The sequence below is a fragment of the Lytechinus variegatus genome, chromosome 3 (genome assembly GCF_018143015.1).
Source record: "Lytechinus variegatus isolate NC3 chromosome 3, Lvar_3.0, whole genome shotgun sequence".
Classification (NCBI taxonomy): domain Eukaryota; kingdom Metazoa; phylum Echinodermata; class Echinoidea; order Temnopleuroida; family Toxopneustidae; genus Lytechinus; species Lytechinus variegatus.
This window is the reverse complement of record NC_054742.1, coordinates 32503344-32531088: the sequence shown is the minus strand read 5'-3', so window position 1 is coordinate 32531088 and position 27745 is coordinate 32503344. Positions and strand designations below refer to the sequence as shown.

The 27745-nt window shown below is 35.7% G+C and overlaps 1 protein-coding gene across 2 annotated transcripts; it reads left to right on the top strand.

Moving 5' to 3' along the window:
- Window positions 1–537: 537 nt before the first annotated feature.
- LOC121410796 lies at window positions 538–25138 on the top strand. Of its 2 annotated transcripts, XM_041603110.1 has the most exons (18): window positions 538–673; window positions 8992–9150; window positions 11522–11633; window positions 12131–12236; window positions 13141–13298; window positions 13633–13732; window positions 14268–14279; window positions 15553–15725; window positions 16286–16656; window positions 17641–17894; window positions 18512–18726; window positions 20396–20519; window positions 21038–21420; window positions 21590–21830; window positions 22375–22559; window positions 23245–23447; window positions 23942–24041; window positions 24405–25138. In XM_041603110.1, exons 2-18 carry the CDS (start codon window positions 9014–9016, stop codon window positions 24555–24557), a joined length of 3027 nt encoding a protein of 1008 aa, XP_041459044.1. In that variant the 5' UTR covers window positions 538–673; window positions 8992–9013; the 3' UTR covers window positions 24558–25138. The 2 variants fall into 2 exon arrangements, with proteins under 2 accessions (XP_041459044.1, XP_041459045.1); XM_041603111.1 differs by lacking the exon at window positions 14268–14279.
- The last annotated feature ends 2607 nt before the right edge of the window (window positions 25139–27745 follow it).

Sequence of the window (27745 nt, the reverse complement as noted above, 5' to 3'; positions counted from 1 at the left end):
GCATATAATACTTTATTGTGGGAAAATGTCATGTACATGTATTGTATCTACCTCAATTCATATTGTTTCGTTTGCAATTAATTTTCATTTTTTTTTTCATTTTTGGGGGTTTTGTTATATTTTTCTTTATTTTTTCTTTTTTTTCTTTTCTTTTCCTCTTCTTTCTTTTTCTCTCATAGAGGTGGATGAAATATGCATCTCTGTGTTTACTCTTCGTTTTTTCTCCTCGTTTTTTATCTTTTCTCCACTTTATCTCCTTTTCTTTCCTTTCCTTTCCTTTCCTATTCTTATGGTTCCCCCGCCCCGTCTTTAGCTAGTAGTTTTTACTTACAGTCGTTTTTTAATACATGAGCTAAGCAAAAAGCTTAACAAAATAATAATTTCAAGACTATTACGGGCTAACAGTATAATTTATATATGTTAGAATTTTTCTATTGGAAATTATAAAAAAACAAGATTAAGAATGATGTTTTTTGTAAAAGAAAATGTTTTCCTGCACTAAAAGAAGCTGTGCAAACAGACTAAGTTTCCATAGAGATTGTGCAATCGATCGACGCTATCGCTAGATATCGCAAGGAAGGAATTCTGCAAACTTTTTAGGATGAAACTCTTAATGACTGCAGTTATGGAATATAACTGAATATAAGATTTTTAAATTGATTCGGTGTATAAAGTAAGTATACAATTGATTCTTTATTGATTGAAAAGTTTGTTTGATGGCTGCTGTGTGCGATTTTTAAAAGCGATAAAACCATTGCAGTTTTGTCACAGTCCCGTATGCTCACTTTGGTGTGGTCTTACTAGGCCAACGCCGGGGTGCGGGTAGCGCGTTTCCGTTTTACACCCTGGCGAAGGCATTTTCCGGAAAAGTAGCCAAAAAGCGACTAGTGAAGAGTCTACGTCTACGTTTGTTTACATTATCAGCTGGGCGCGCGATCCAAAGTCCGCACCGAAGTTTGCAAATGCAGCTGAGCTTATACTTTCCAGGCTCAATACGAATGTTTGCCTTGATCCACTCATGGTTTCAAATCGTCTCGTGTGTGAAGGATTCATATGCACCTGGTGCACGCGAATCTTTCACACCATCTTTACTAAAATAACTATGACTTTACATCATAGCTATGAAATATGATTTTTCTATAATACTTACCGAACCATATGGACCGTTTGTTGAATTCTTTTTGTTGTTTGTTTTAATAAAATAAGAGCATTTTTCGTGATCTTCACGTAGATGCCTCCTGGTCAGCGTTGATATCAACTTTTGCCTAAAGAGGGCGCGCGATATTATTCACCAAGCCGGTAGGCACTTAAGAACCAAGTTTGAAAGGATACTCGTAAAATTATGTCACTCTGGCCGATGAATATTCATTAGATCGTGGTCGTGCGTGTTCAATACACACCGAGTGCATGCATGCAGAGAGTTTGTATTGAACACGCACAACCGGATCTAATGAATATTCATCGCGAGAGTGACATAATTTTACGAGTGTCCTTTCAAACTTGGTTCTTAAGTGCCTACCGTACCTTTGTTTACGGTGTTGCAAGCTAGCTGCATTCTAGGCGATCAGCATTATTTTCTTGCTCGTTCAATCCACTTTCATCATCATCTTGTCAAAAGATGGCGTACTTTACCAATAAGTATATACATGAGATGCAACCTGTTGATTTTTGGTACAATTTCCTATTAGTATTACGCGCTGACGACTTGAATTGAGAATGTTCGATACGAAAAATTGCTTTTCGATTGTTGTTTGCGTACTTTCCACCGCAGTATTAAGGACGGATCGAACGGAGTATCCTGGTTGAGACTTGGAGGTAAGCGATAAAAACAGTTTTATAAATAATTTCCACTTCATTTTGTTTTTTTAAACTAAATTTATTAAAAAGAAATCATTAGTGGAGAAATACTGAAACGTTTGGCGTTTCTAATTCCCTCACATTCGTGTGATGAATGAAAACGTCAAAGTCCACTATGAAACCACATGCGTTGTGCGAGGTTAGTATTACTAACCTCGCATGTTGTGTGAGTGGCCTTGATCATTTGCCTTGCCGATTTGCTGATGTCTGTCTTTCTCTCTATCTGTCTATATATCTATCTCTCAAATTCTATCTCTATCTATCTATGTAACTGCAGTATCTATCTATCTAATAATCTTCTCTGTCTCTCTCATTCTTTATCTAACATCTATCTATCTATCTCAAATTCTCTATCTCTATCTATCCATCCAACTGTCTGTCTTTCTCTATTTCTCTCTCTCTCTACCTACCTATGTAACTACAGTATCTATCTGTTAATTTGTCGCTCTTCTCTCTCATTCTTGATCTATCTGACATCTATCTATCTCTCAAATTATCCAGCTCTCTCTCTATCCATCTGTCTGTCTTTCTTCTATCTATTTATCTATCTATCTATGAAACTACAGTATCGGTTAATTTGTCTATCTTCTCTGTTTCTCTCATTCTTTATCTAACATCTATTTATCTCTCAAATTCTCTATCTCTCCCTCTATCTATCCATCTGTCTGTCTTTTTCTCTATTTCTCTTTTTCCGTCCATATATCTATAACATATCTCTATCTCTCAAGTTCTCTCCCCCATCTATCTATCTATCTTCTATCTATTTTTGTAACTACAGTATCTATCTATCTGTTAATTTGTTGATAATCTTCCCTGTCTCATTCTTTATCTATTTAACATTTATATCTATCTCTCAAATTCTCTCTATCTCTCCCTATTTATCTATCCATCTGTCTGTCTTTCTCTATTTCTCTCTATCTATTTATCTATCTATTTTTATAACTTCAGTATCTAACTGTTAATTTGTTAATAATCTTCTCTGTCTCTCTCACTTTTAAATCTATTTAACATCTATCTCTCAAATTCTCTATCCATCTATCTATCCATCTGTCTGTCTTTCTCTATTTCTCTTTATCTATTTTTTTAACTAGAGTATCTATCTATCTGTTAATTTGTTAATAATCTTCTCTGTCTCTCTCATTCTTTATCTATTTAATATCTCTCTCTCTCTCTCTATCCATCTGTCTGTCTTTCTCTCATTCTATCTATCTATTTATCTATCTATTTTTATAACTCCAGTATCTATCTGTTAATTTGTTAATATTCTTTGTCTCTCTCCCTCTTTATCTATCTAACATCTATCTATCTCTCATCTATCTCTCAAATCCTCTATCTATCCATCTGTCTGTCTTTCTCTATTTCTCTCTCTCTATCTATCTATTATCTATCTATAATTTGTCTATCTTCTCTGTCTCTCTCATTCTTTATCTTTCTATCTACATCTTTATATCTGTCTCAAATTCTCTCCTTCTCTAGCATCTGTCTGTCTTTTTTCTCTCTCTCTCTTTGTCCGTCCATATTTCTATCTATAACATCTCTCTATCTCTCTCTCTCTATCTATCCTTCTCTCCCTCTCCCCCTAGTATATCGACCTCTCTGTCTCTCTCTCTCTCTATTTATCTATCTATCCATCCATCTCTCCCTCTTTCTCTTTCTTTCTATCTATCTATCCACCTCTCTCTCTCTCTCTATTTCTATCTATCTGTCTATCTTGTCCCTATCTATTTATCAGTCTTCTATATCTATCTTTCGGCAGCTTCTAAGTGTATCAATCCATCAAACTTCAATTTGTCTTTCCATTATAAGTATCTGTTTATTTTGATTTTGTCTGTCATTCTATTCATTTAGTTAATAATTTATTTTTAGAAAAAAAAACTATCATAAACAACGCGACTGCAAAAGCATGTTCGGATTTCACTCCTGAGTGCCACATGAAGTGCCGAGGAGCTGTGCTCTGATCAGTAACTGTGCAAATTGCATGCGGTGGTGGACTCGCCTGTGTCGCACGCTGCAACCAGCGACGTGTGTAGACTCTTCACTAGTCGCTTTTTGGCTACTTTTCCGGAAAATGCCTTCGCCAGGGTGTAAAACGGAAACGCGCGGGCGGGTAGACCAAAAGCTTCGGTCTCTGTTATGTTGGTTGTTCAGCTGAACTTCGTTGGCTTCACTCACCAAATACATAGACCGAAGTTTAACCGTCGTCTGTACGGGGGCTCAATGGCCACGGCTAATTTCTTGTTTTTCTCCTCAATACCGTGATATTTTACACAAACAGTGCATTCATATGCACCTTTAGTTAGGTGATAGGCCTATTAATGTTTAAGTAACGACAGTTTCTTACCCTAAATTCCCGCTTTGAAACTGGCATTCAGAGGATTGTCTCTAAAAGTTGACACTTGCGACTCGGAGAGTGGGCAGCCATCTTGATAATGAATTATTCATGAAAAGTGGCCGGCGAAAGTTAGACTCCGCCCCATGACCTTTACGTCACACATATACAGTGCCCGGATGTTGAAGTTTTATTAGCTTGCCTGGCGAGCGCGAGCAAACGTTGAAAAGGAAAAGAATATTAATATTCATAAGCCTGACGTAAAAGAGATGATCTGATTGGCCAACGGTTTCGATAAGCAGTTGACCCGGAAGTTCATCCCACCTCATATGTTTGTGTACATTATCGACTTCGGAGGAACGAGTGAATTGGGAGCTACACGACAGCCGAGGAAAGTCACTGCTTTTGTTCCTTTCGAATTGATTTTTTACCACTTTGATGCCAATTAATGCCTAGAGGAAATAACAAGCTGCATTTTGGTAAGCTTCTTTTTATATATAGTTTTTTCATTAAGTAAAAAATCGATGAGCCCCGCCGGGGGGATTTTGCGTTGTACCTCCCCTAATGGCGGGGACACGCTAGCGAGCCGTCTGTCGACGAGGAGAAATTAAAAAATTAAAAAATGTTAAAAAACTCCTCGAAACAGACGGCTGCCAGCTGTCTAGGGTGCGGGTAGCCTGGAGGCGTCTGGGGAGTAAAAGTCATATACCGGTACTCTATGATCGCGTATGGTCACTCCCCAATGACGCCTGGGATTACAACCTATATTCACCCACGTACGGGTACAAATTCCAGAAACTTTCGCCCCGAGAATTCTACTTTCCCTCTAAAAGATCTAGCCCTATGATGTATGATGGGGTGTCCCACTCATGGTTTCAAATCGTCTCGTGTGTGAAGGATTCATATGCACCTGGTGCACGCGAATCTTTCACACCATTTTTACTAAAATAACTATGACTTTACATCATAGCTATGAATTATAATTATTCTATAACACTTACCGAACCATATGGATCGTTTGTTGAATTCTCTTTGTTGTTTGTTTTAATAAAATAAGAGCATTTTTCATGATCTTCACGTAGATGCCTCTTGATCAGCATTGATATCAACTTTTGCCTAAAGAGGGCGCGCGATATTATTCACCAAGCCGGTAGGCACTTAAGAACCAAGTTTGAAAGGATACTCGTAAAATTATGTCACTCTCGCCGATGAATATTCATTAGATCGTGGTCGTGCGTGTTCAATACACACCGAGTGCATGCATGCAGAGAGTTTGTATTGAACACGCACGACCAGGATCTAATGAATATTCATCGCGAGAGTGACATAATTTTACGAGTGTCCTTTCAAACTTGGTTCTTAAGTGCCTACCGTACCTTTGTTTACGATGTTGCAAGCTAGCTGCATTCTAGGCGATCAGCATTATTTTCTTGCTCGTTCAATCCACTTTCATCATCTTGTCAAAAGATGGCGTACTTTACCAATAAGTATATACATGAGATGCAACCTGTTGATTTTTGGTACAATTTCCTATTACGCGCTGGACGACTTGAATTGAGAATGTTCGATACGAAAAATTACTTTTCGATTGTTGTTTGCGTACTTTCCACCGCAGTATTAAGGACGGATCGAACGGAGTATCCTGGTTGAGACTTGGAGGTAAGCGATAAAAACAGTTTTATAAATAATTTCCAATTCATTTTTTTTTTTAAACTAAAACTATTAAAAATAAATCATTAGTGGAGAAATACTGAAACGTTTGGCGTTTTTTATTCCCTCACATTCGTGTGATGAATGAAAACGTCAAAGTTCACTATGAAACCACATGCGTTGTGCGAGGTTAGTATTACTAACCTCGCATGTTGTGTGAGTGGGGGTGTCCAAACTTCGCGCACTTTTCAAAAATATTCACCAGGCTTAATCTTGTCCACAAATTTTTCATAATTTATACAAAACCAATTCAAGAAATAGTTACCACATTGACGGCAAGATTGTAAACTATAAAATCATGGACGAAAATGTAAAGTAGGTCATGGGGTTTCGCCGGTATCGCGATCTCAAAATTCTATTCCGATCGGCGAATGCGGGCTGTGCTGGAAAACCGTTCAGAAAAAGTGTGACCTAACTTCGCGCACCAAAGCTTTTGTGGAGATTTAAACAAAGACTCAAGCTCAAAAAGTGAAATATTTATATCAGATTGATGGCAAAATGCTATGGAATCGATTAGTACCACATTTAACTCACATTTTTTATGATTTCTGCTTGTAAAATGGTGATATCGTGATGCTTGTTGCTTTCTTCAAAACGGGCGCTAACGGTGACAAATTTGCCAATCTTTTGCCAATATTTTCATGAATACTGGACTAATCCTAAAGAAACTTTCAGCGAAGGGTAGTTTTAGGTCGCTTTTTACATTGATGATGTCAGATTTTAAGGATATTGGCTAGTTTTGGAGATAATGACCGTCCGCGAAGTTTGGACACGCGCGAAGTTTGGACTCACTGCCTTACATGTCAGTGTTTGGCCATGGGGTCCAACTTCATTTCCAACAATTTTGGCAACATTTCTGCGATGTTGATTTTATTTTTAAAGTCAGAAGAATTCATTAAAAAACGAGAAATTTGTTATGAAAAGATAGGAAGAGCTTAGGGCTGTGTTTACGTCGCCATCTTGATTTCTTTGTCTTCCGCTTGGCGACAGCACGCAAATTGCGCGATTGCACTCTGTGTGTGGTCATGTGTTTCAGTAACCCGCGTAGCGGGCAGGATCCCAGGACCTTACGTATAATTGACCATACTCACCTGACTAGCGTGAAGTATGGTCAAAATAATTCTCTGAATAAATAGTTAAAACAGAAATCAAGCACTTACCACGATTATATGGATGAAGGTCTAACGAGTGGCAGTTTCCTGACATCTGGGCACAAACTGGAACCTCAAAAAACGAAAAGTTCTCTCCTTCTACCCCAGTCTCGGCCATTTTGTTACGATCCATAACAAAAATGGCCGATCGAGACGGGGGTAGAAGGAGAGAACTTTTCATTTTTTTGAGGTTCCAGTTTGTGCCCAGATGTCAGGAAACTGCCACTAGTTAGACCTTCATCCATATAATCGTGGTAAGTGCTTGATTTCTGTTTTAACTATTTATTCAGAGAATTATTTTGACCATACTTCACGCTAGTCAGGTGAGTATGGTCATCAATTACACGTAAGGTCCTGGACTCCCGCCCGCATAGCGGGCAAGAGTTCCCTGGGTTAGTGTTTCAGCTGTGCGTGTGTGTTATGACAAATTATAGTACAGGGCTTATTGGGAGCATTTGGTGGAATTTCATTCGAAATTCTTTTGGTTATTTCTCAAAAACGGATTCATGGATTACTAAGACATTTGGTAAATTTCTATTTTTCACTATTTTCATCAAGATCTGAAAAAATCAGTTTAATAAAGTGGTTGATGAGATAGAAAAATCTTGCGGTCTCCATACTAACAAAGTTAGTTTCAAATTCAAGATAAAAAGCACGTAAATCATTTGGTGGTGATTTTATTTATTTTTACACCTTCATACACCTAATGCATATAGGTTTCCAAAATTGGTCAATGAAAAGACAAAAAATTGAAGGTTTCTTATCAGACCGATCTTGTGTAGATCCCTCAATCCGTTTAACAACAAAGCAAATACAATACAGGTCTGACCCTTGAACCGCTTCGTTAATAAATAATTATTATGACTATCTACTCTCCTAATGTATTGGGTATTTATTTTTCTGACTAAATAAACCAATGCCATTGGGAATTACACACACTTGAGATTTTGACAGAATAAAGCAAGATTTTGGTATGTATCCAACTTTTCCTTCCTAAATCTTTCAGATATACCGGTATGTTAGATAATTCTTGATGAACCTTTTCCTTCTTTTTTTCAGTTTTTGTGGAGGGGACAAATTGCCAAATAACACATTACATAACAATTGACATCGTGCTTTACAAATTCCTTCTTTAGAAAAATAACCGAGAGGTGGAAGTTCATTTGCAGCCAACTCAAAATCAAATAGGGCATGCAAAATGTTGATTAGCTTTTAAATTAAAACCTAAGGAAGTGTCACTACAAAGTCTTGCTGTATGGATCGTCTGTTCAGCGAGCACACCTGGTTAATGCAGCTAGCCGAAAGTTTCCTGTGGCATGTAGTGTAGAGTACCATTTGGCTGAGCAATGCTCTGCTTGCATCGCGTCGCACAGCTTGCGAATCGTGAGGTAGGGGGTCCAAAAAACGCATCTCACTATTTCTTTAGGGAAAAATTGGCCTGCACAATGTCAGCAAGGAAAATGAACTATTTCATAGCAAACGTTTTTTGTAGTAAAACTATTCTTTTTCTCCTTGTGTACACTCAATACAACAAGTAAGGGATATAATACTGTCTATTTCAATGTTAGTAACAAATAAAAAAATATCAAGGTCAAGGAAAAGTTGGATATAGATCTAGATCTAACTATACCATTTCCAAATATGGCTTTATTCCATGAAATGGAAGTGTGTGCAATTCCCTATGACATCAGTTTGTTGTATGTAATTCAGCAAAATAGATCTATATCTAACTTTTTTAGAGAAATAAGTTAGGCTACATGCCAATATCGACTTTTGTTTTCTCTGTGGTCATACCAATAGCCGGTAGCATACATGTAGGCCTACTGCCGCATCCGCATCCACACACATCAATTGCACAATGTACTCCTGTTCTCATTCCATCTTAGTCAACCACTCTCTAATTTATTTTTTTTTTCTGTTGTTGTCTTGTATTTACTCATGCAGAAAATGATCTGGAAAATCAAAGATGCCTATCACAAAGATTCCTATCATTCACAAATTTGGCATCATTTCCCAGAGTCAAAGAGATGAACTGCAAGAACGATTGCTACAACAGAGTGTCTACCAAGTCTCTAAAACTTCTCATATTCCACAGACAACAAGGTAAATTGAAGCAAAAACATTGGGTCTGGTAAAGCATAAATTTACAGTTCAGGTTGTTTGCTTTGTGAATTTTTATAAGAAGGATTCCTATATCTTAAAAAGTTGGGGTTAATCCCTTTTTTTGAAATAGTATCCGACAACTGATTTGAACTATCACTAAAATCATCGTCATTTGGTCAAATACATGTAGGGTCAGTGAACTTAGCCAATCTTTGGGGAAACGGCATCAAAATCCTAACCAAGGTTAAGTTTTTGAAATGTCATAACTCTAAAAATATATATGGATCTACATGTAGTTCATGAAACTTGTTTAATTCTGTAGTCAGCCTTGACAAGTTTGGGCTAATTCTGTTGTTCAATTCATGAAAAACAGTAACATTATCATTATTCCATTCATTTTTTAGGGACCTACATGTAAGAAATGCAAGCTCTGCTTAGGTTCCACTAGTTTTGTGCTGATCGTCTTGCATGTGTTTCAGGTTACATTATTACAGTCAATGAACTTTCACCATGTTAGGGTGTTTGTTGAAATAACATAACTTTTATGGATCTATTTCATAAAACTTGAACATAAGATAATCAGGGTACCGTTTCATGAAAGTTGTCAGCACTAACAAATTGTCTTTCTTGGACAGTTACCATAGTAAAAGTCAGAGGCCAGTGCTTCTCAACCAATCAAATGCATGGATAGTGACAGTGATTTTTGTCTCACCTGCATAGCAGAGTGAGACTATAGGCGCCGCTTTTCCGACGGCGGCGGCGGCGTCAACATCAAATCTTAACCTGAGGTTAAGTTTTTGAAATGACATCATAACTTAGAAAGTATATGGACCTAGTTCATGAAACTTGGCCATAAGGTTAATCAAGTATTACTGAACATCCTATAAGAGTTTCATGTCACATGATCAAGGTCAAAGGTTATTTAGGGTCAATAAACTTAGACCATGTTGGAGGAATCAACATCAAAATCTTAACCTGAGGTTAAGTTTTTGAAATGTCATCATCATAACTTAGAAAATATTTGGACCTAGTTCATGAAACTTGGACATAAAGTTAATCAAGTATCACTGAACATCCTGCATGATTTTCACGTCACATGACCAAGGTCAAAGGTCATTTAAGGTCAATGAACTTTGGCCGAATTGGGGGTATCTGTTGAATTCCCATCATAACTTTGAATATTTATGGATCTGATTCATGAAACTTGGACATAATAGTAATCAAGCATCACTGAACATTTTGTGCAAGTTTCAGGTCTCATGATTAAGGTCAAAGGTCTTTTAAGGTCAATGAACTTTGGCCGAATTGGGGGTATCTGTTGAATTACCATCATAACTTTGAAAGGTTATTGGTCTAGTTCGTTAAACTTGGACATTAGAGTAATCAAGTATCACTGAACATCCTGTGCGCATTTCAGGTCACATGACCAAGGTCAAAGGTCAATGAACTTTGGCCGAATTGGGTGTATCTGTTGAATTACCATCATAACTTAAAAATTTTATGGATCTGATTCATGAAACTTGTACATAAGTGTAATCAAGTATCACTGAACATCCTGTGCGAGTTTCAGGTCACATGATCAATGTCAAAGGTCATGTAAGGTCAATGAACTTTGGCCATGTTGGGGTTTTTTGTTGAATAACCATCATATCTCTGTAAGTTTATTGGTCTAGTTCATAAAATGTGGACATAAGAGTAACCATGTATCACTGAACATCCTGTGCGAGTTAGAGTAGTTTTCAAAGTCAGCACTGCTGCTATATTGAACCGCCTGATGCAGGTGAGACGGCCAGAGGCATTCCACTTGTTTGTTTAAAAAATGGTATTTTCCATTTCTGAAAATCTGTGATTCCGTTTCAACTTCATCTAAAAATGGACATTTTGTTTGGTCACTGAAAATGTACACAGCAAAAGCTGAATTCCGTTTTGCAAAGGTGAACTCCATGAATTTTAACATAAAAAGTACCAAAGAGTAGCAAAGAGAACCAAACAGAATTTCTGATTTATTTACCAGTAAAACGGAAAATCTCCGTACCTACATGGATATCACTGAAATAGTCAGCACTGACAATTTAGTCAGTGCCGACAATTTTCATGAAACACTCACCAGGTATCATTGATCGTCTTGCACAAGTCTTAGGTCACATGATCAAGGTCAAAAGTCGTTAAGGTTCAATGAACCTAGTACATGTATTTTATTATATGAATGTTGTTTTTGTGAATGATAAATAATTATATTGTATTTATCATAGTTGTTTTCAAGTCAGCACTTCTAGTACGTGTGTAATGCACGCATGACTGCCAGCTGCTTTCTACTTGTTTAATATTTATTATTGATTTTTTTTTTATTTTGATGTTATTTTTTGTCTAGAAATCCATTAGAGCTTACAGAATCATTCATCCAACAATTTAATAACACATCAAACCTTGAAGAGAAGGATAAAAATGAAGATATTGCTCTTAAATTACTCACAAGAATAAAGGTAATGTATTTTTTTTTCAGGTATAATTTTCTTTTAGTGAGAGAAGTCATGCTAGGAGAAACTCAAAAGTTATTTAGAACAAGATCATAATAGGGCTGGTTTTGTTTATTTTGTTTTTCATTTATAATATATTTATCTTTTTTAGAACAAGATCATAATAGGGCTGGTTTTGTTTATTTTGTTTTTCATTTATGATATATTTATTTTTTTTTTTAGTACAGGTGATATGAGTTGAATTTGAAAACTGCTGTTATGGATAGATCACTTTTTTCATATGATGTCCAATTCAATTTTCCAAATTATTCATTACATTTATAATTATATGAGACAGTAAAAAAGTGGTGACTGTATTGACTATTATTCTTTTACTAGTACCGTAATGATTTTACTTACCACAGCCACATGTGTAAACAGACTTTCTGGCTGATTTTCAGGTGTTATGTTATATAGTAAAAGTGATATTGAAATCAGCATGTGTTTGTCTTGTGTGCTATTAGAGAAGAGCTGGTCTGAAAGATGGTGGAAGAGGTAGTCATGTTGACATCCCAAGGGCATGGTCAGAGCTGTCCATGTTGGCACAGTGCAGAGGGAAGGTGCAGGAGGGTAAGTTTTTTTTTCTCCTTTTTACCCACTTCTCTCCTATTTTATTCACCATTTTCCTTAAAAAAAAAAGAATATTTCAATAATGTCTGTTACCTTCTTTTAGCCTCTTTGTCTCACTTGCATAGCAGAGACTATAGGCGCTGCTTTTCCGAAGGCGGCGGGGGTGTCAACATCTTAACCAAAGGTTAAGTTTTTGAAATGACAGCATAACTTAGAAAGTATATGGACCTAGTTCATGAAACTTACCCAAAAGGTTAACCAAGTATTAATGAAGATCCGACCTGAGTTTGAGGTCACATTACCAAGGTCATTTAGGGTCAATCAACTTAGACCATTTTTGGGGAATCAACATCAAAATCTTAAGCTAAGGTTAAGTTTTTGAAATGTCATCATAACTTCTAAAATATATGGACCTAATTCATGGAACTTGGACATCCTGAGCAAGTTTCAGGTTACATGATCAAGGCCAAATGTCATTTATTGTCAATTAAAGTAGTATTGTATCATTATATGAATGGTGTTCTTTGTGAATAATTATTTTACAGTAGTTTTCAAAGTCAGCACTGCTGCTATATTGAATCATGTGATGCAGGTGAGACTGCCAGAGGTGCTCCACTTGCTACAATTTTATCTTATGAAATTTGATGTCAATAAGGTACAAGAAAATATGCATGTTGAAATTTCCTAGATCAAAAGTCAAATATTCAGCAGCTTTATATTCCTATCATATATGAATTTGTATATATAGGCCTTCATCAACAGTGAGACAAATTCTAAGGCTAAAACTTCCTTACTTGGGGCTATATGGGATAGATGAGCTGAAATTCATTTATTTTGAAAAAGTATTTGTCAAAATTTTTACCTGTCCTGCACAATAAATATTGAATTATATTTTTAATTATAGAATGCCTTGATGCACTGATTGTTTCTTTGAGACAAGCAGAGTTTTCTGTAGACCATATACCAAGCCTTTTCTACCTAGCGGAGACCACTTTGTACTGGCTGAGAACAGATGCCATGGATCAGCCATTTCTTAGGATAGGAGAAATTAAACTGCTCAAGGTATGCTTAAATGGTTACGTATTAAGATGCAACTGAAAATCAGTCAATCTGTATAGATTTAGGGGTCTATCATTCATACTGAAATTGTTTGCTAATTATTTCCTGTCAAAGAATGTGATATGTAGAATTGATCAGCATGGATATATGCTGGCAAGTTCTAGATTGGTATATTCACCTAGACCCTCCAAGTACATTTATCTAAACAGAATAAAAGCAAGGATTTATAAAAATACATACTGGTTGATATATCAATGAATAAAAAAAACCTCTTTCATTCAGCAATTATGTTTTGATGATATTTTAAATTTGAAACGTTATCAATCTTTATTAATAGATGGGTCAGGCAGTGTTCTTGAGATTGTTTTATCATCATATGGCAGGCCATCTGCAGGGAAGATCAGAGTTTAAGTCTAGACTGCTCACATACTTATCAGGTAAAAAAACATTTCCCCATTTTCCCAATTTTATTTGTTAGATTGTAATTAGCTCTTTGAGGATGGTTGTGGAATGACCTAAACCTCATAAAATGATGTACTTTTTTCATGTTATGTTGAAAAAGACAACAAATAAAGAAAATAAATGTGTATAACATGTGATTGATTTATATATCCTGGTTGTGAGAATTGAGATTTGATTTGAATACATATCCTTTTGCCTGGTAATTTTGTTTTGGTTTTTCATTATTCAATACTTATTTCATTATGTCCGGATTATAAGGGCACAAGTACATGGATTTGATGATGTACTCTGTAAGACCGTTATCAAACCACTTAATTGTATAATTCTTTCTGGAAATACGTTTGAAGATATTATTCCTCTAGTGTCTATTTTCTAACTCTTCAATATATGTAATCATTGTAAAACAAATTGACTCTGATGTGTAGGTACCATACTTTCATTCTTAAATGATTTCAATAATATTGCATGACTTTATTTGTTACACTTCTTCTAATCCATGGATAATCACAGCTATCACACAGGGTAAGTTATTTGGAGAATTACATCAAAAAGATGAAGCTTGTGTGCATTCAAAAGACACCCCCCCCCCTCCCTGAGTTATGTTTGTGTGAAGCATTGCTAAGCAAAAATAAACAAATAATAATACAAAAAATAAGTTAATTGGCATTTATAAGGCACTTCAAACAAATTTATGAAAGGATGAAAGGGCACTGATTGGGTTCTACATTGTTACACCAGATTTTGTTGAAATCAATTACTTTTGTGTAATATATTATATAATTACAAAATATCAGAAAAATATCAAATACAGTGAAACCTGTCTTTAGTGACAACCCAAAGGAAACACAAATTGTGACCTTGATAGACAGGGTGCTGCTATTCTTACACACAAATTCTGCTTTCATGGGAATCAGATTTAGTGGTCACTATAGGCAGGTGGCTGCTAAAGACAAGTTTATGTCTTTAACACAGGTTTTAAACTCATGTTGACCATGGCGGTGGTTCTAAACATAGAAAAAAGGATCATACATGGTTCAGATGCATTGCTATGCAGGTATATTTTGTCATATGCGATCTTGAATTATTAACAAGGAATTACCATACTAAGAAGCACCCAAATCAAATTGGTATAATCAGCTACTGGTACATGTGTGCATCATAAGATTTGCTGATAGGAACATATATACTGCTGTGCAGCTTTGCTGGCATTATCCAAGTGTTATAAAATAAGCTGAACTCAACATTTCTCAACTGGTATTTCTGTACAGTTGTATATTTTAGAATACTAACAGACATAATCTAGTGAATTCATGCTGTATCTACATCATCTAACAATTTGACTTATCTCATTTGTAAGTGTGATTAACACAAATGTTTGTATTGATGCTGAATAATGTAGATTTTGCTTGTTGGGCAATAGTGATTATAACCATTAGTCATAATTCAATTTTTGTAATTCTTCTTTTTTATGTAATTTGAATGGAAAATATACAGGAGTAAAAATAAAACAGAATAAATCAGGTAAGAATATTCCTATATGTCTAAACTTGATATAATACAAAGCATATTTTCTTTACTGATCATTGCAGGACTGTATATGTATTGATCTTGAATGAATCTTAAATGTGACAACAAATGTCTAAATAAGGAGTATTTAATTTGAGGATCTTCCTTTCATTAGGTCACTCAGCCTCTTTTTGCTAATAACCAGCTGCTTTACTGCCGAGCCACTTCATTTTATTTTGTCATTTTGATTTATCATATCACACATGTCATTTTCTTTCATATGAATCAGGGTTTGCAGAGAATGAAGAGGCCTACAGTCCCTACCCAGGTGCACATCTTTGTTTGAGACTGATAGCATCAATTGGTAAAATGATTGTAGGTGAGGTAATGATGGATGAACTCAAGAAACATCCTGAAGAACTCAGGAGAGATCTTTCTGATGTCCAAGAACACCCAAAGGATGTAAGTGGAATTCTCAAGTTGAGGTCTAATCCTTGAAGAAAATGCCTCACTAAAGAAATTATGTGGATCTGTATGTATTAACCATTGGGGAGAAGTTCATAACATCATTTCTTGTACAAACTATGGAATGCTGTACCACATTTATAGCTAGGCAACAGAAATGTCTCATTTGCAGCAAATTTCTGTCACCTCATTACCCGATGACTTTGTACAAATATATTGCTGAGCTTGGGCATACCATGTGTAATGGAGCATTAGGAATAGTACCTAAAGAAAGTCATTAATCTTTCATTCCAGATATTAAGAGATTGATGGGGGGGGGTGTTTTCATTCATATTTTACATCTATGTTGAGATGAATCGATCAAGTTGTCTTTGTGGATAGGAGAAAAGCAGCCTGAAAATATGAAAAACCATGATGGTAAACTTATAAATTTTTTCTTGCCGGCAGAGCTTTTACATACATAAATGCATCTGCAGAGTAGAAAAACCTCTGCAAAACGTATTCAAATATTCATACACTGATTGTGTCTTGATTTGGTATTCACACTTCAAATTCAGGATCTTCGAGAAACAGAAGTCAAACAGGCCCGTGCCCCATCCAGCCCACCCAACTCCATCACCCACCCTGATGTCCCTAGGAGCACCCCAGTGAGACACACTCAAAAGAATCCACCCCTACCCCAACCAATCAGCCAACCAAACACCCGTCCAAACACCAATCACCGATCCAGACCCAACACCCAGCCTACTCCAGCCCCACAACAAGCCCCCCATAGGCCAGATACCTACACTAGTAGTATCCATGACCTAAGCCCAAGTCTCTGGCATGCGTTAGATGTGTGGCGGTGTACAGTTCATCTCAGCTCAGGGTTTCCTGAAGCGGTCAAAGCTTTGTCGTTATGTGGGACTACACTAGGCTCAGAGCATTGGTAAGCTGGATTCAACATGTAAATAACGTTTTCAGTTTAAAATAACATGTAATGGATTGTCTGAGGATGATATAGATTTTATTCCTCTTTTTATTCATTGTACACTCAAGAACTTGGTACTTTACATTATTGTTATGAATATCATTTATATCATAAAATATATAACACTCTTATATAATAAGAGTGTATTCATAACTTAATAGGCCTATATGAAGCTATATTCAAGAAACATGGAATGGTAGTCTCACCTGGAATTCTACACTGGATCTCCACGAGATTTATGAGTTGCACTGCCAATACTCATTCATTTCACTTACATCTTTGAATTGTACCTAACAATCTAACATATATATTGAGTCATACTTTATTGATGTGTATTGAATTCAAATGCATGGCTAAGAGGAAATTCCTGTCATGTAACCCAGGGGGGGAGCCATCAGGATATAATGCATAGTGGGTATGTGCCGTGGAGGGGACCCCCATTTTTACACTCGAATTTCTGTTCCAAGGTATAGCATTTTTGTCTTATTGAGAAAAAGAACAAGAAAGCCGCTCCAAAGCATAGCATTTTCTTTTTATCGATGAAAAAGAAGAAAGAAATCCGCTCCAAAGCTTCGCATATTTTCCATTACGCCATTCCGGTTGTATTGATCTGCTACAATGAGCCGCAATTTTTGTGAAAAGTGGTCACAAAGCACTGTCCGACCATCGCATGCATACACATATGCCTGTTCTATAGGGAGGAATACACACTCACATGCAGGCGAACCCGTTCCAAGGACCCCCGTTTTCACAAACATCTGTAGTTCCGAAGCCCGTTCCGAGGACCTTCCTTTTTACAATAAGCCCGCTCTAAGGCCCCTGTTTTTTTGTCTTGCCCGCGGCACAGACATGCTACTTGTTTGGTCGAGTGCCCCCTCCCCTCGGGTGGTAACCACTATTTAACACTTTCAATTTTTTGTCACTTCTTTTCCGTCTGATCAGGGTGGATGCAGTGTGTGCCCTCTTCATCATCTCAGAAGCTGCCAAAGGCAACATGAAAGTGATGAAAACCCTTCAAAACCTAGCCAAAGGAATGGTCCCTGGAGCCTCTGCTCCTAGAGATCCTACACCACATAGGACACCAGGTAGCAGAGCCAGCCAGACAGAACGTTTTGATGATCTTGGGGACGACATCGACCTGGGTGGTTTAGGTGATTCAGAAGGATCAGAAGACGGCAGTAATATCAGCTCAAAAGGTAGAAATGTTCCATTTGTGATGGTCATGTGAAAATAAAAAAGTTAAAAAAGTTCATTTAAGTGTGCCTAGGTCATCTTCCAAAGAGGTGTATAAGCCCCCCCCCCCTCCCTTTCTCATGATTGTTAGGTTGAAAGGTTTGAAGTGATTTTAATTGCTCAACTTCATATTTTCACATTTCTCTTATTATCAAGATGGAAACCTCATATTAAAAAGGATTAGATAATAGTTTACATGACTTGTGTATTTGCTGAAATCATGGAAAATTAATTAACTATGATCTCAATAAATAGTCACATTCATGATATACAGTGTTCTGAGTTTGTGTTTTGTTTTTGGTCCACAAGCTAGATTTGATTTTTAAGGGTATCACTCATATGGCTGGTTAGAGTGCTAATGAATATTACTTTGAAGTAGGAGTACAATGCATTAAAGTCATGTTTCATTTTCTTTTGCTCAATTTGTCAACACATGTTGAATTAAGCCTAAAGGACTGGTAATATTCAGGTATTATAAAAGATACATCTTTGTGTCATGAAATAAGACAGAAAAAAAAACACTGCCTATGCTGAACTAATAATCAATCTTGGTTTAAATTATCATTCCATTTTTCTATAGGGAGTTTTAGTGACAATCAATCAGTTGAGATCAGACTGACAGAGATGCTGGACTCAAAGATGGAGCTACGCAGTGACTCTAAGTCTAAGAAATTCAGTCTAGATTCAGACATGTCTTTAGGAATGAAGCAACCTAGTAATCTTAGTAGCAACTCACTTCTTAAGTCAACAAGTCTTAGGAATACCTCAGTGGCTGTTAACATTGATAGTCCACAGGTACATAATGAAAAAAATCAGCTGTTGATGATATATTTTCCGTATTTTTAAGATTTATTTATGTATTATAAATATAGTTTTTTTTATTGGGGGGGGGGGTAGAAGCAATGTAAACATCACCACAACATGTGCATACAGCTGGGAAATGATTTTTAAGGCCACACCATATGGGAGCTTAGTATGAAAGTGGTTTAATAATTATTTCTCAAACTGAGATTCAGACATGTCTTTAGGATTGAAGCAACCTAGTAATCTTAGTAGCAACTCACTTCTTAAGTCAACAAGTCTTAGGAATACCTCAGTGGCTGTTAACATTGATAGTCCACAGGTACATAATGAAAAAAATCAGCTGTTGATGATATATTTTCCGTATTTTTAAGATTTATTTATGTATTATAAATATAGTTTTTTTTATTGGGGGGGGGGTAGAAGCAATGTAAACATCACCACAACATGTGCATACAGCTGGGAAATGATTTTTAAGGCCACACCATATGGGAGCTTAGTATGAAAGTGGTTTAATAATTATTTCTCAAACTGTATATAATAGTATATCGATAGAAAAGCTGTAGTTTAATTCAAACCATTGATTTATCAAGTAATTTTAAAGCTGTTTTGTCCTGCAATTCAGAATACAATTAATGCTTATGATTTAAATGAATATGAGAATGATTTCAGGGCATTCCACACTAACTAAAATGAAATCCATGTCATATTCACTAAACTTTGCACAGAGGTACTTCAGCACCTAAATATTCCAAATATGTAAAAAAAAAAAATAACATGGTTTCATGTGCTTGAATTTTTGCTATCGATCTTTGAATTTTCACCCAATTCAAAGTTTTCGAGAAATCCGCATTAAATAGGTTTGGAATTTTTTGACCTCATGTGATTACTACGTTGAATTTAAACATCTATTATTCCGCCAAAATCCAAGTAAATTTAATCAAATTTCACAGTATAACTCTGAATTGTGTACTTAAGATGGATAATCCATTCATATTGCGAGTCGATTTCTTTAGAATGTTCCGAAAAGTTCCCAAAAAACTATCTCAAAAATATGAAATTTCTGCAACAAATTTGTGAAGTACAATAAATGCTACATCTTTTTCAAGATTCATGTCATTTTCACCAAAATTTGCAAAGTTGTAGAGGAAGGTGTAATTAAGGGATGTAAACATTAAAAAGTAGAGGCTCATGTGCTTGTTTTTAAACTATCAGCACTTTTGTTAGAGGAAATGAGCTTTTTAAAACACCAAAATAGTGCCAAATGCTTTGTATTTATGTGAGGAAATATTTCAAACTGCTCTACCGTTTATTCAAAGTCAAGGTCATATTCGTCATACTTTGCAGTAATGCAAATTAAAGTTTTCTGAAATTATAGAGGTATTTAAAAGATGGTTACATGGATTATTTTCAGCTAATTAGCTTCATGAAATAAAACGTCTGATATGCCGTTAGAATGCAGATCAAGGGAAAAATCCTTAAATGTCAATTTTTTATGCAAATATTAAGTTAAATGATAGAGAAATATAGACTTATGTAAGTTTAATGTTGTTAGATCCGCTTGGAACAACTTAATAATTCAAAATAGAGTGTGCATTCACTGGACAGTGGTAGAAATAGCTTTTGAAACAATTAGAGACTTTTTCTCCTATTTCCCATGTAGGACAAGAGAGCAGCCTCTTTGAGTGATAGAAGCACAGCCCTGAAAGGATCTGGGAGTAGTATAATGAGTGTCCCTGATATCAGCAGCAGAGAAAGCCAATTGGATTCTGCTGGAGCCCTTCTAGGTAATAAACTATGAGTAGAAGTAGTATGAGTACTACAAGTAGTAGTAATAGAAGTAGTAGAAGCAGTGATTGTCGCTTTGGCTAGTTCTTTATGCGAGGTACTCAGATAAAAGAATCATGGATATCAATTTTGTTCTTCTCTGGAATGTCATGGAGAGTTTTAAAACTTTAAAACGTTTGTAATTGAGCAGGCCCTGTTTTTTTTTCTTTGTCACTTATCAGATGCATGCATTTAGCTACATCTTCGCACATCGTAGAATATTCTTATATTTAGCCATATTGGGCTACATTACTTCTTAATGTTATGGCATTGAAGGAGGAGTGACATGTTTTTTTTTAATGTTAAATTCACAATTTATCCTGTTGTCATCCATGTATCTATCGCTTGACGATATATTTGATACCAACACTGTTAAACTGGTAATGGGATTGGTGGTGGTAATGATGGCCTTTGTTGTGGTGGCAATAGCTGGGATAGTATTTAAGAAGATCTTTGTACTTCTCATATTCATTTATAGGAAACCATGCTTACTCCCAGTCCCCTGTGATGGAGGAAGATGAGGATGTAGACAGTGATCTCATGCCTGGTGATGAGAGCGAGGTGGAGATACGACGGGTGGATGTCACCAAACCATTCGGTGGAACCACCCCACCAGTCCTGCATAATGATGTCTCTGGAGGCTTGAGGATGAGGAGAGAGGTTAGCTTTGATATTGACATCATTGGGGAGGAGTCTGTGGATGCTGAGAAGACTATTCAGGGTCAGAAGAAGGGACCGCACCAGCAACAAATGAAGAGTGAGAAGTTCCCTGGGATTGGAGCTAGCAAGGTATCCAAGCAAGCAGGAGAGAAATACCAGGGAAAGCTGACACCACTTACAAGAAGGCTCCAGGCTAATGTGGTATGTAGAGTTGATGGTAGCACATTTACCAATGAATTCTCTATCCCATACAGTTTTTTAAGGGATTCTACATTTAAAGTGTTTGTACCATCAACATTTGTCTTCTAAACCTTGAAAGTGAATGTTTTATAGTAGAATTTATGAGACTAGTGATTGTTTTTTTTTGCAGGTATCTGACCTTGATGGCATCAATGGCTGGCCCTGGGAGGTGGCCTTTGCCTACACTGAGCTCATGGGTCATCTATGTCTCCATGGCAACACATCAAACATTCAGAAAAGAGCATTGGTTGGAGACCGTAAGCCTGACTATAGGAGTGCCCCTACTGTCACATCTCAAAAACTCAATGGACTAGAGAGTGCAGGTCTGCTAGACATGGCTGAGTATGAGAATCCACCTGAGGATGATTTGGGTGAGAACCTTTTCAATTATTGATTTTTGGGGGCTGAACTATTAATTCTCCCAAAACCAGGATAGTCATCTAGTATTATTGTCAAGGGCTTAAGGTATTTTTAGAAGTTAAGTGTCAAGGGTCATGTTGCAAGTATAATGTTAGAAGACAAAATATATGCTGGAGAAGTATGCTTGAGTGACCATTGTTTTTCCTGTACAAAGCAGAACAGGTACAGTAGTTCTATTGCTTGTATTGGTTCCTTGCTAAATCTTTTTTTTTTTTAACTTTTGGGGTGGGGTGATAATCTAGAGAATTATACTCAAATCTTTTTTTTCTAACAAGACTGTCTTTTGATTGTTTGATCAAATGAAACTTTCATAGGAACTTTAAAATTCTAACGGCATAACAAATTTCACCAAAATAAAACTGCCTCATTAATTACAAAGTTGTTCTGGTTCTTGATGAAGTCTGATAAGTGCTGCTTTCAAAATGAATGAAAATGAGACTAAGGTGTATTGATTTGATATATTATTTATTTCATTCCTTCCATACATACATGTAGGTCTTACTGAAGACTGGTCATGGAGAGTGCGCTATGCAGCAATCCTAGCACTGGTCAAACTAAGCCGTTGTCTGGAAGGTGATACCAATAGAGAAGGGTTGCGCACCACAGCCTGGAACTTCCTGATGATAAGACATAGTAAAGAGAGGGATGACAGGGTCATGGAAGCTTTCAGAGTTGGACAGGTATGAATCAGAGTGAAAATCATTTGGAAACTTTAGAATTGCTTTAAATAATTTTGAGTGATTTTTTAAGTCGATGAAATCTGTACATCTGATTGGCTATGAAGAATTTTGAAGAAAAAAAATCACAAAAGTATATTTTCCACGAGGGTCTTGTCACTAATGTCTACAAGAATTTCAAGTTCTGGTAATAGTTTTCAGTAACGTTCACTGACAGGATGCTCTTTTGTATTAGTTATGGATCTTGGTTTTAAAACAGAAGACCTGAGGTCATAATATATCTCTATTCAGGCTTATATAGTAAAACTTGAGTTTTATATCAAGCTTATTCACTAAAGTTGAGTAGCAAGTATCCTAATATATGATACTAGGATACTTCTTTTCATGCTTCATGTATTTCATTTGGGAATCGGCTGTAGTTTCTTGCTTTATCGTTATGAGAATCCTTTTAAAGCTAAGTTAGAAAATTTCATCAGTCTAAAAATATCAACAAGAAATTCTCTTGCCACAGAAATCACTAATTCATACTTAACAAAATTCCCCACCTAATGTAAAGTCATGAAAATATTTGTATGCAAGACATATGAAATACAGGTATAGGCTAGCAGATATTACAAATAGTTTGAAGGACCATCCAAATGATATTGTTCTGTAAAAATCATTCAATATTATATTGAATTAACACTAGGTTGATGCCCACCTTGAGAAAGAAATGCAGAAATGTCCCAGCAAACACAGCCTGAATGGTCGCCTAGCTGCTGGCCTAGCCTCCACCTACCTACCACCCCTGGCTCCTGTAGTTCAACAACCCAAGAAACCACAACTGAAGAAAGTAGAGCTGCCCAAACCAATGGAACCAATCAGGAAGGGACCAAATAGGCTCTCACTCAGGTAATACATATTGATGGAATTCTGTTTTATACAAACAGAAATAAATTACATTTCAACCAAATTAAAGTATACAAATAGTATATATACTATATATGATAGTGCTTTTAGTGCCAAATAATGAAAGATGGGTCGAAAAGAGCCAGTGGATATATACATGTACTCCACAACTGCAATATATCAAGGTGACTAATTGCACCTGTTAAAGGTTTACTCTTTAATTATGTCTGTGTATTTTTTAATGTGTTTTGTTTCTTCATTACATCACTTTCAGCATGCAAAATTGATGTGTATGTCAAACCATGTCATTTAAAGATGTGACCTATTAGCATATAAAAAAAGAAATATGGTGTTAGGGATAGAAAATCATATAAGACTCACCCTTGCCTCATTGAATAGATCAGCCACTCTTACACGTTATGCAGAATTTCATGATATCATTTGCACTCTTTTCTATTTGCTTCTTTTTATATTTTCATTTCAATGTGTTTCTACAGAGAAGAGCTTCAGGTGGCCACAGCATTGCAGGACCAACAGCCACAAGTAGGGCTCTATTCTAGAACCAACATGGACCTAAAAAGGATTGTTGAAGATCAGGTATGCTTTTCATTCATTCGTTCACCATTTCCTAAGAAGGAATATAAAACTTAATACGTTTTGTCTAGTAATGTCATGAATACTGATAATTGCAGGATTTGTGCAGTAATGGTATCTGCCAGGCATTGATGCTTGTGGTGCTCTGCAAATATGAAGAACATAAATGTTTAAATAAACATCAGTGACATTTTAGAAAAACTGATCTTGAATGCAAATGTTAAAAAGCTATCTTAATGGTAATGTGAGTATTGAATTAAAATCTCTTTTTTAGAAAGGCTGTATTAAATTTTTGATGAAGTAAATTTTCTATGGTATGAGATACTTGTGTTGTTTACATATCTAATTTCATTTTCTTCATATTAGTGGAGGAAAGAGTTACAAGAGCAGCTAGAAGAGGAAGAGAAGGAGAAGAGGGAATACTTGGAAGAGCAACAAGCAAATTTGGAGATAAGGGAGAGAGAAGTGGCTGAAATCAGGTCTAGCAAGTTTCTTAGCTCTACAACACCACCATTGTAGTTGTAGATGGGGATTTAGCACGTGCCTTCCATAGTACCATATATTATATTTGGATTAAAATTTTTACCAAGCATGACAGCATGTTCTTTAGTTATTGTAATGATGAGAGCCTGATTATATATATTTTTCTAAATTGTGATGATGATCATAATCAAAGGATTGGCTTAATAATAACACTATGAGTATACAATGTATGCTCATGTATTGTACATGGTCATGACAAACAATTGCCAATATGTCAAAGCAGTTTTTCAAATAATTTTATTCCAAGCTTGTGCTTATTTACTTCTAAGTTAAATTCAATCAAAGTCAAACTGACTTTAGTTGTTCCAAGTGATTGACTTGGGCAGACTTACCAAACTCTTTGAAACAGCTTGTACTGGATGAGAGTTGATTTAGCTCGAAACATTTTTGTGAGGATTTTATTTCATTTGTTCAAGACCTAATGGTTAAAGTTTTATTTCTTCTGGAATGGGAAAGATGTGTACCAGATAAAGAACACGTTTAAAGAGAAATTCCAGTATTTGCAGTAAACACTGATTTCATGAGAAAGCCTGTAAAACCAGGCTTAATCGTCAGTATATCATCAAGGATCTAGATCTGGTACAATTTCATGAACTGAACTTTGTGAAATCTTGAAACCTATGCTGAAAAATGATCACACTGAAGATCACCAACACAGATAGGCACACGTGGGACAGTGTATTAATATTGCTGGAATAAAGACCCGACGGAAGTGACCGAATCCACACTTATTTTGCTTATTTCTCAGCAATTACACAATTTCTTCCAGAATCCTTTGGCACATATTTTTTATTCATACAAACAGACACTTGGGTGGTCATTATATTAGATTCTGTAAAAAGTCATTTTGAGATCGTTACCAAAACTGGAATTTATCTTTAAATGCAAATTCTGAATACAGGGAAATTATATTATTTTTCAAGTTGAATATATGTTTATCATTTCTCTGCACTCCCCCAGGTTGAACAATGTAGGGAATTAATGGCATCATAAAATGACAAGGATCCATTTCATCACCTTATACAACAAATAGTGCACATTACTTACTCTGGCAATAGTAAATGTTTAACTTTGACACAGTCCGAAGTAAGATTGGCTTTACTCAGTGTATTTCAGACTGTTCCTAAGTTACCATAAGGCAGATAATTCTTACTACTGCCAGTGGTCATGTGCAAAATTTTCATTTTAATCTGTAACATTTCAATTCAATTTATTTGCTTAAAAGTAACCATGTGAAATTTACAAGGTGAAAATTGTGATGATTCATCCATCCAATTCTTGCTTATTGCAATACCGCCATCGTTGTTTAGTGTAAAAAAACAAAAAACAAAACAGCTTCAAGGATGTAGACCATAGCAAATATCATATGCAAGTCATATGTTGATGCTTTAATTTTTCACAACCCTCTGTGTATTTTGGATGTATCAGAGTACATCAGGCACATAAGATTAAGATGCAATGAAGAGGAAGTTCACCCTCATAAGTTGAAAAGTTAGAGAAAAATGTTTGCAAATGTTTGATAAAAATCCAATCAAAGAATAATTGAATTATGAATGTGTAAACCTTTGAATTTTGAGCAGCTCCTTGCCTCCTCCACATTCATTTGATATAAAAAAACAAATTACCCGGTATTAGCTGCTCACATGAAATCACAAATTGAAATATTGAACATTCATACCTCCCTGGATTTTAATATGTTCATAAATATTTCCCCTAATTTTGTGCATTTATTAAAACCAAAGAGAGGGCCATGGCAAACACTTAGGTCTGCATGCAATTATAAAGATGTTAGACTATTTGGGAAATTCGAAAAATTAAGCTATATATTTTCTTACATTGACTGTGAGTGTGAGTGATTTTCTTACATTGACTGTGAGTGTGAGTGATGAGGACTTTTACTGATTTTCAAAATGTATTCTGGAATTCCGTCCTAAGACAACCACCTTGATTTTGATTATTAAGTGATATTCATATATAGCATTTCTATTATGTATATATTTATTGTACAAATTAAATAAAGATTAACTTAATCCTATAGTTGTATGGTTGTGTGTTTTCAAGTTGATTGTTGAGATATTTAACTATAATTATTGTAAAATATTAATACATGGCCCAAGACTTTTCTCTCAGCAAAATGATTCCTGCAGCTTTATTTCTTCAAAACAGCTGTATTTGTTGAAATTGAATACAGTAAACATAGCATCCCAATGCTAATTAAAAGCAAAAAGTCCAAACTCGAAAACAAACCACTACAATTCCCACACAATAACATGACCACAGATGAAACTGGGATGGTTTGTTAATTTCATTGAATATTTATTTCCATTTTTTTTTCAGTAAACATATATTTATCATTGTATGTACACTACAACATTCTACATAATAGTAAGTACACAAATGAAACCAAGACTGTTCAACAATCTAAATCATACATGTATGACATCAATTTTGTAGGGGAGGGGGTTAACTTTCTTTGCATATAACAAGAACGTCACAATCAGTCTTATTCAGGTATAGAGCAATATTATGTTGCGGTTTTCAACAATAAACCATTACTTAGTTTATCAGTCTTCTTTCTGATTACTAACTTGGTAAATTCACAAAAGGCCTTTGTATCAGACCGGTACATTATCCAGCTTTGTCTCTAGTGCAGGTAACTTGCTGGTTTGTGAATGGGGATATTTAAACATTGAGTGACGGCAAATATCAGTTCCAATTATACTGTCTGCTCAAATTATAAAGGCTATATTAAAATTGATACCATGGTCAAATTAAAAATCTTGGACTACATGTATCTCTCCCACAAAAATATTTTCTACTGATCTATATCTGAACGGGTTAAGGGTGATAGACTGAAACCTATTCTCTGCATTCATTGTGAATGAATCATTAACTGCATTATTTGTATTTATTGGTGAGATAATGCCTTGGTGGGAAGCATAATTTTTCTACATTTAGAAGTACTTATATCTTTGAAAGATGACACGAAATCTAGAGTCCTGCTCTAGCAACACAATGAGATGGTATATATTTTCATAGTGAAGTTCGACTTCGAAGTATTACACTAAAAAGGGGGAAATATTGGAGTAGACCTATTAAAAATTACTTCCTTTAACAAAGCAAATTCATGTGGGGATAAGATAATAGACAAAACATGTCACAAA

Excerpts from the sequence above, each read along its gene's own strand:
- LOC121410796 (XM_041603110.1), top strand. The coding sequence starts at position 9,014 with ATGCCTATCACAAAGATTCCTATCATTCACAAATTTGGCATCATTTCC. Across the intron at positions 21,421-21,589 it reads GAAGGCTCCAGGCTAATGTG|GTATCTGACCTTGATGGCAT; the intron begins GTATGTAGAGTT and ends TTTTTTTTGCAG. Across the intron at positions 23,448-23,941 it reads CCAAATAGGCTCTCACTCAG|AGAAGAGCTTCAGGTGGCCA; the intron begins GTAATACATATT and ends GTGTTTCTACAG.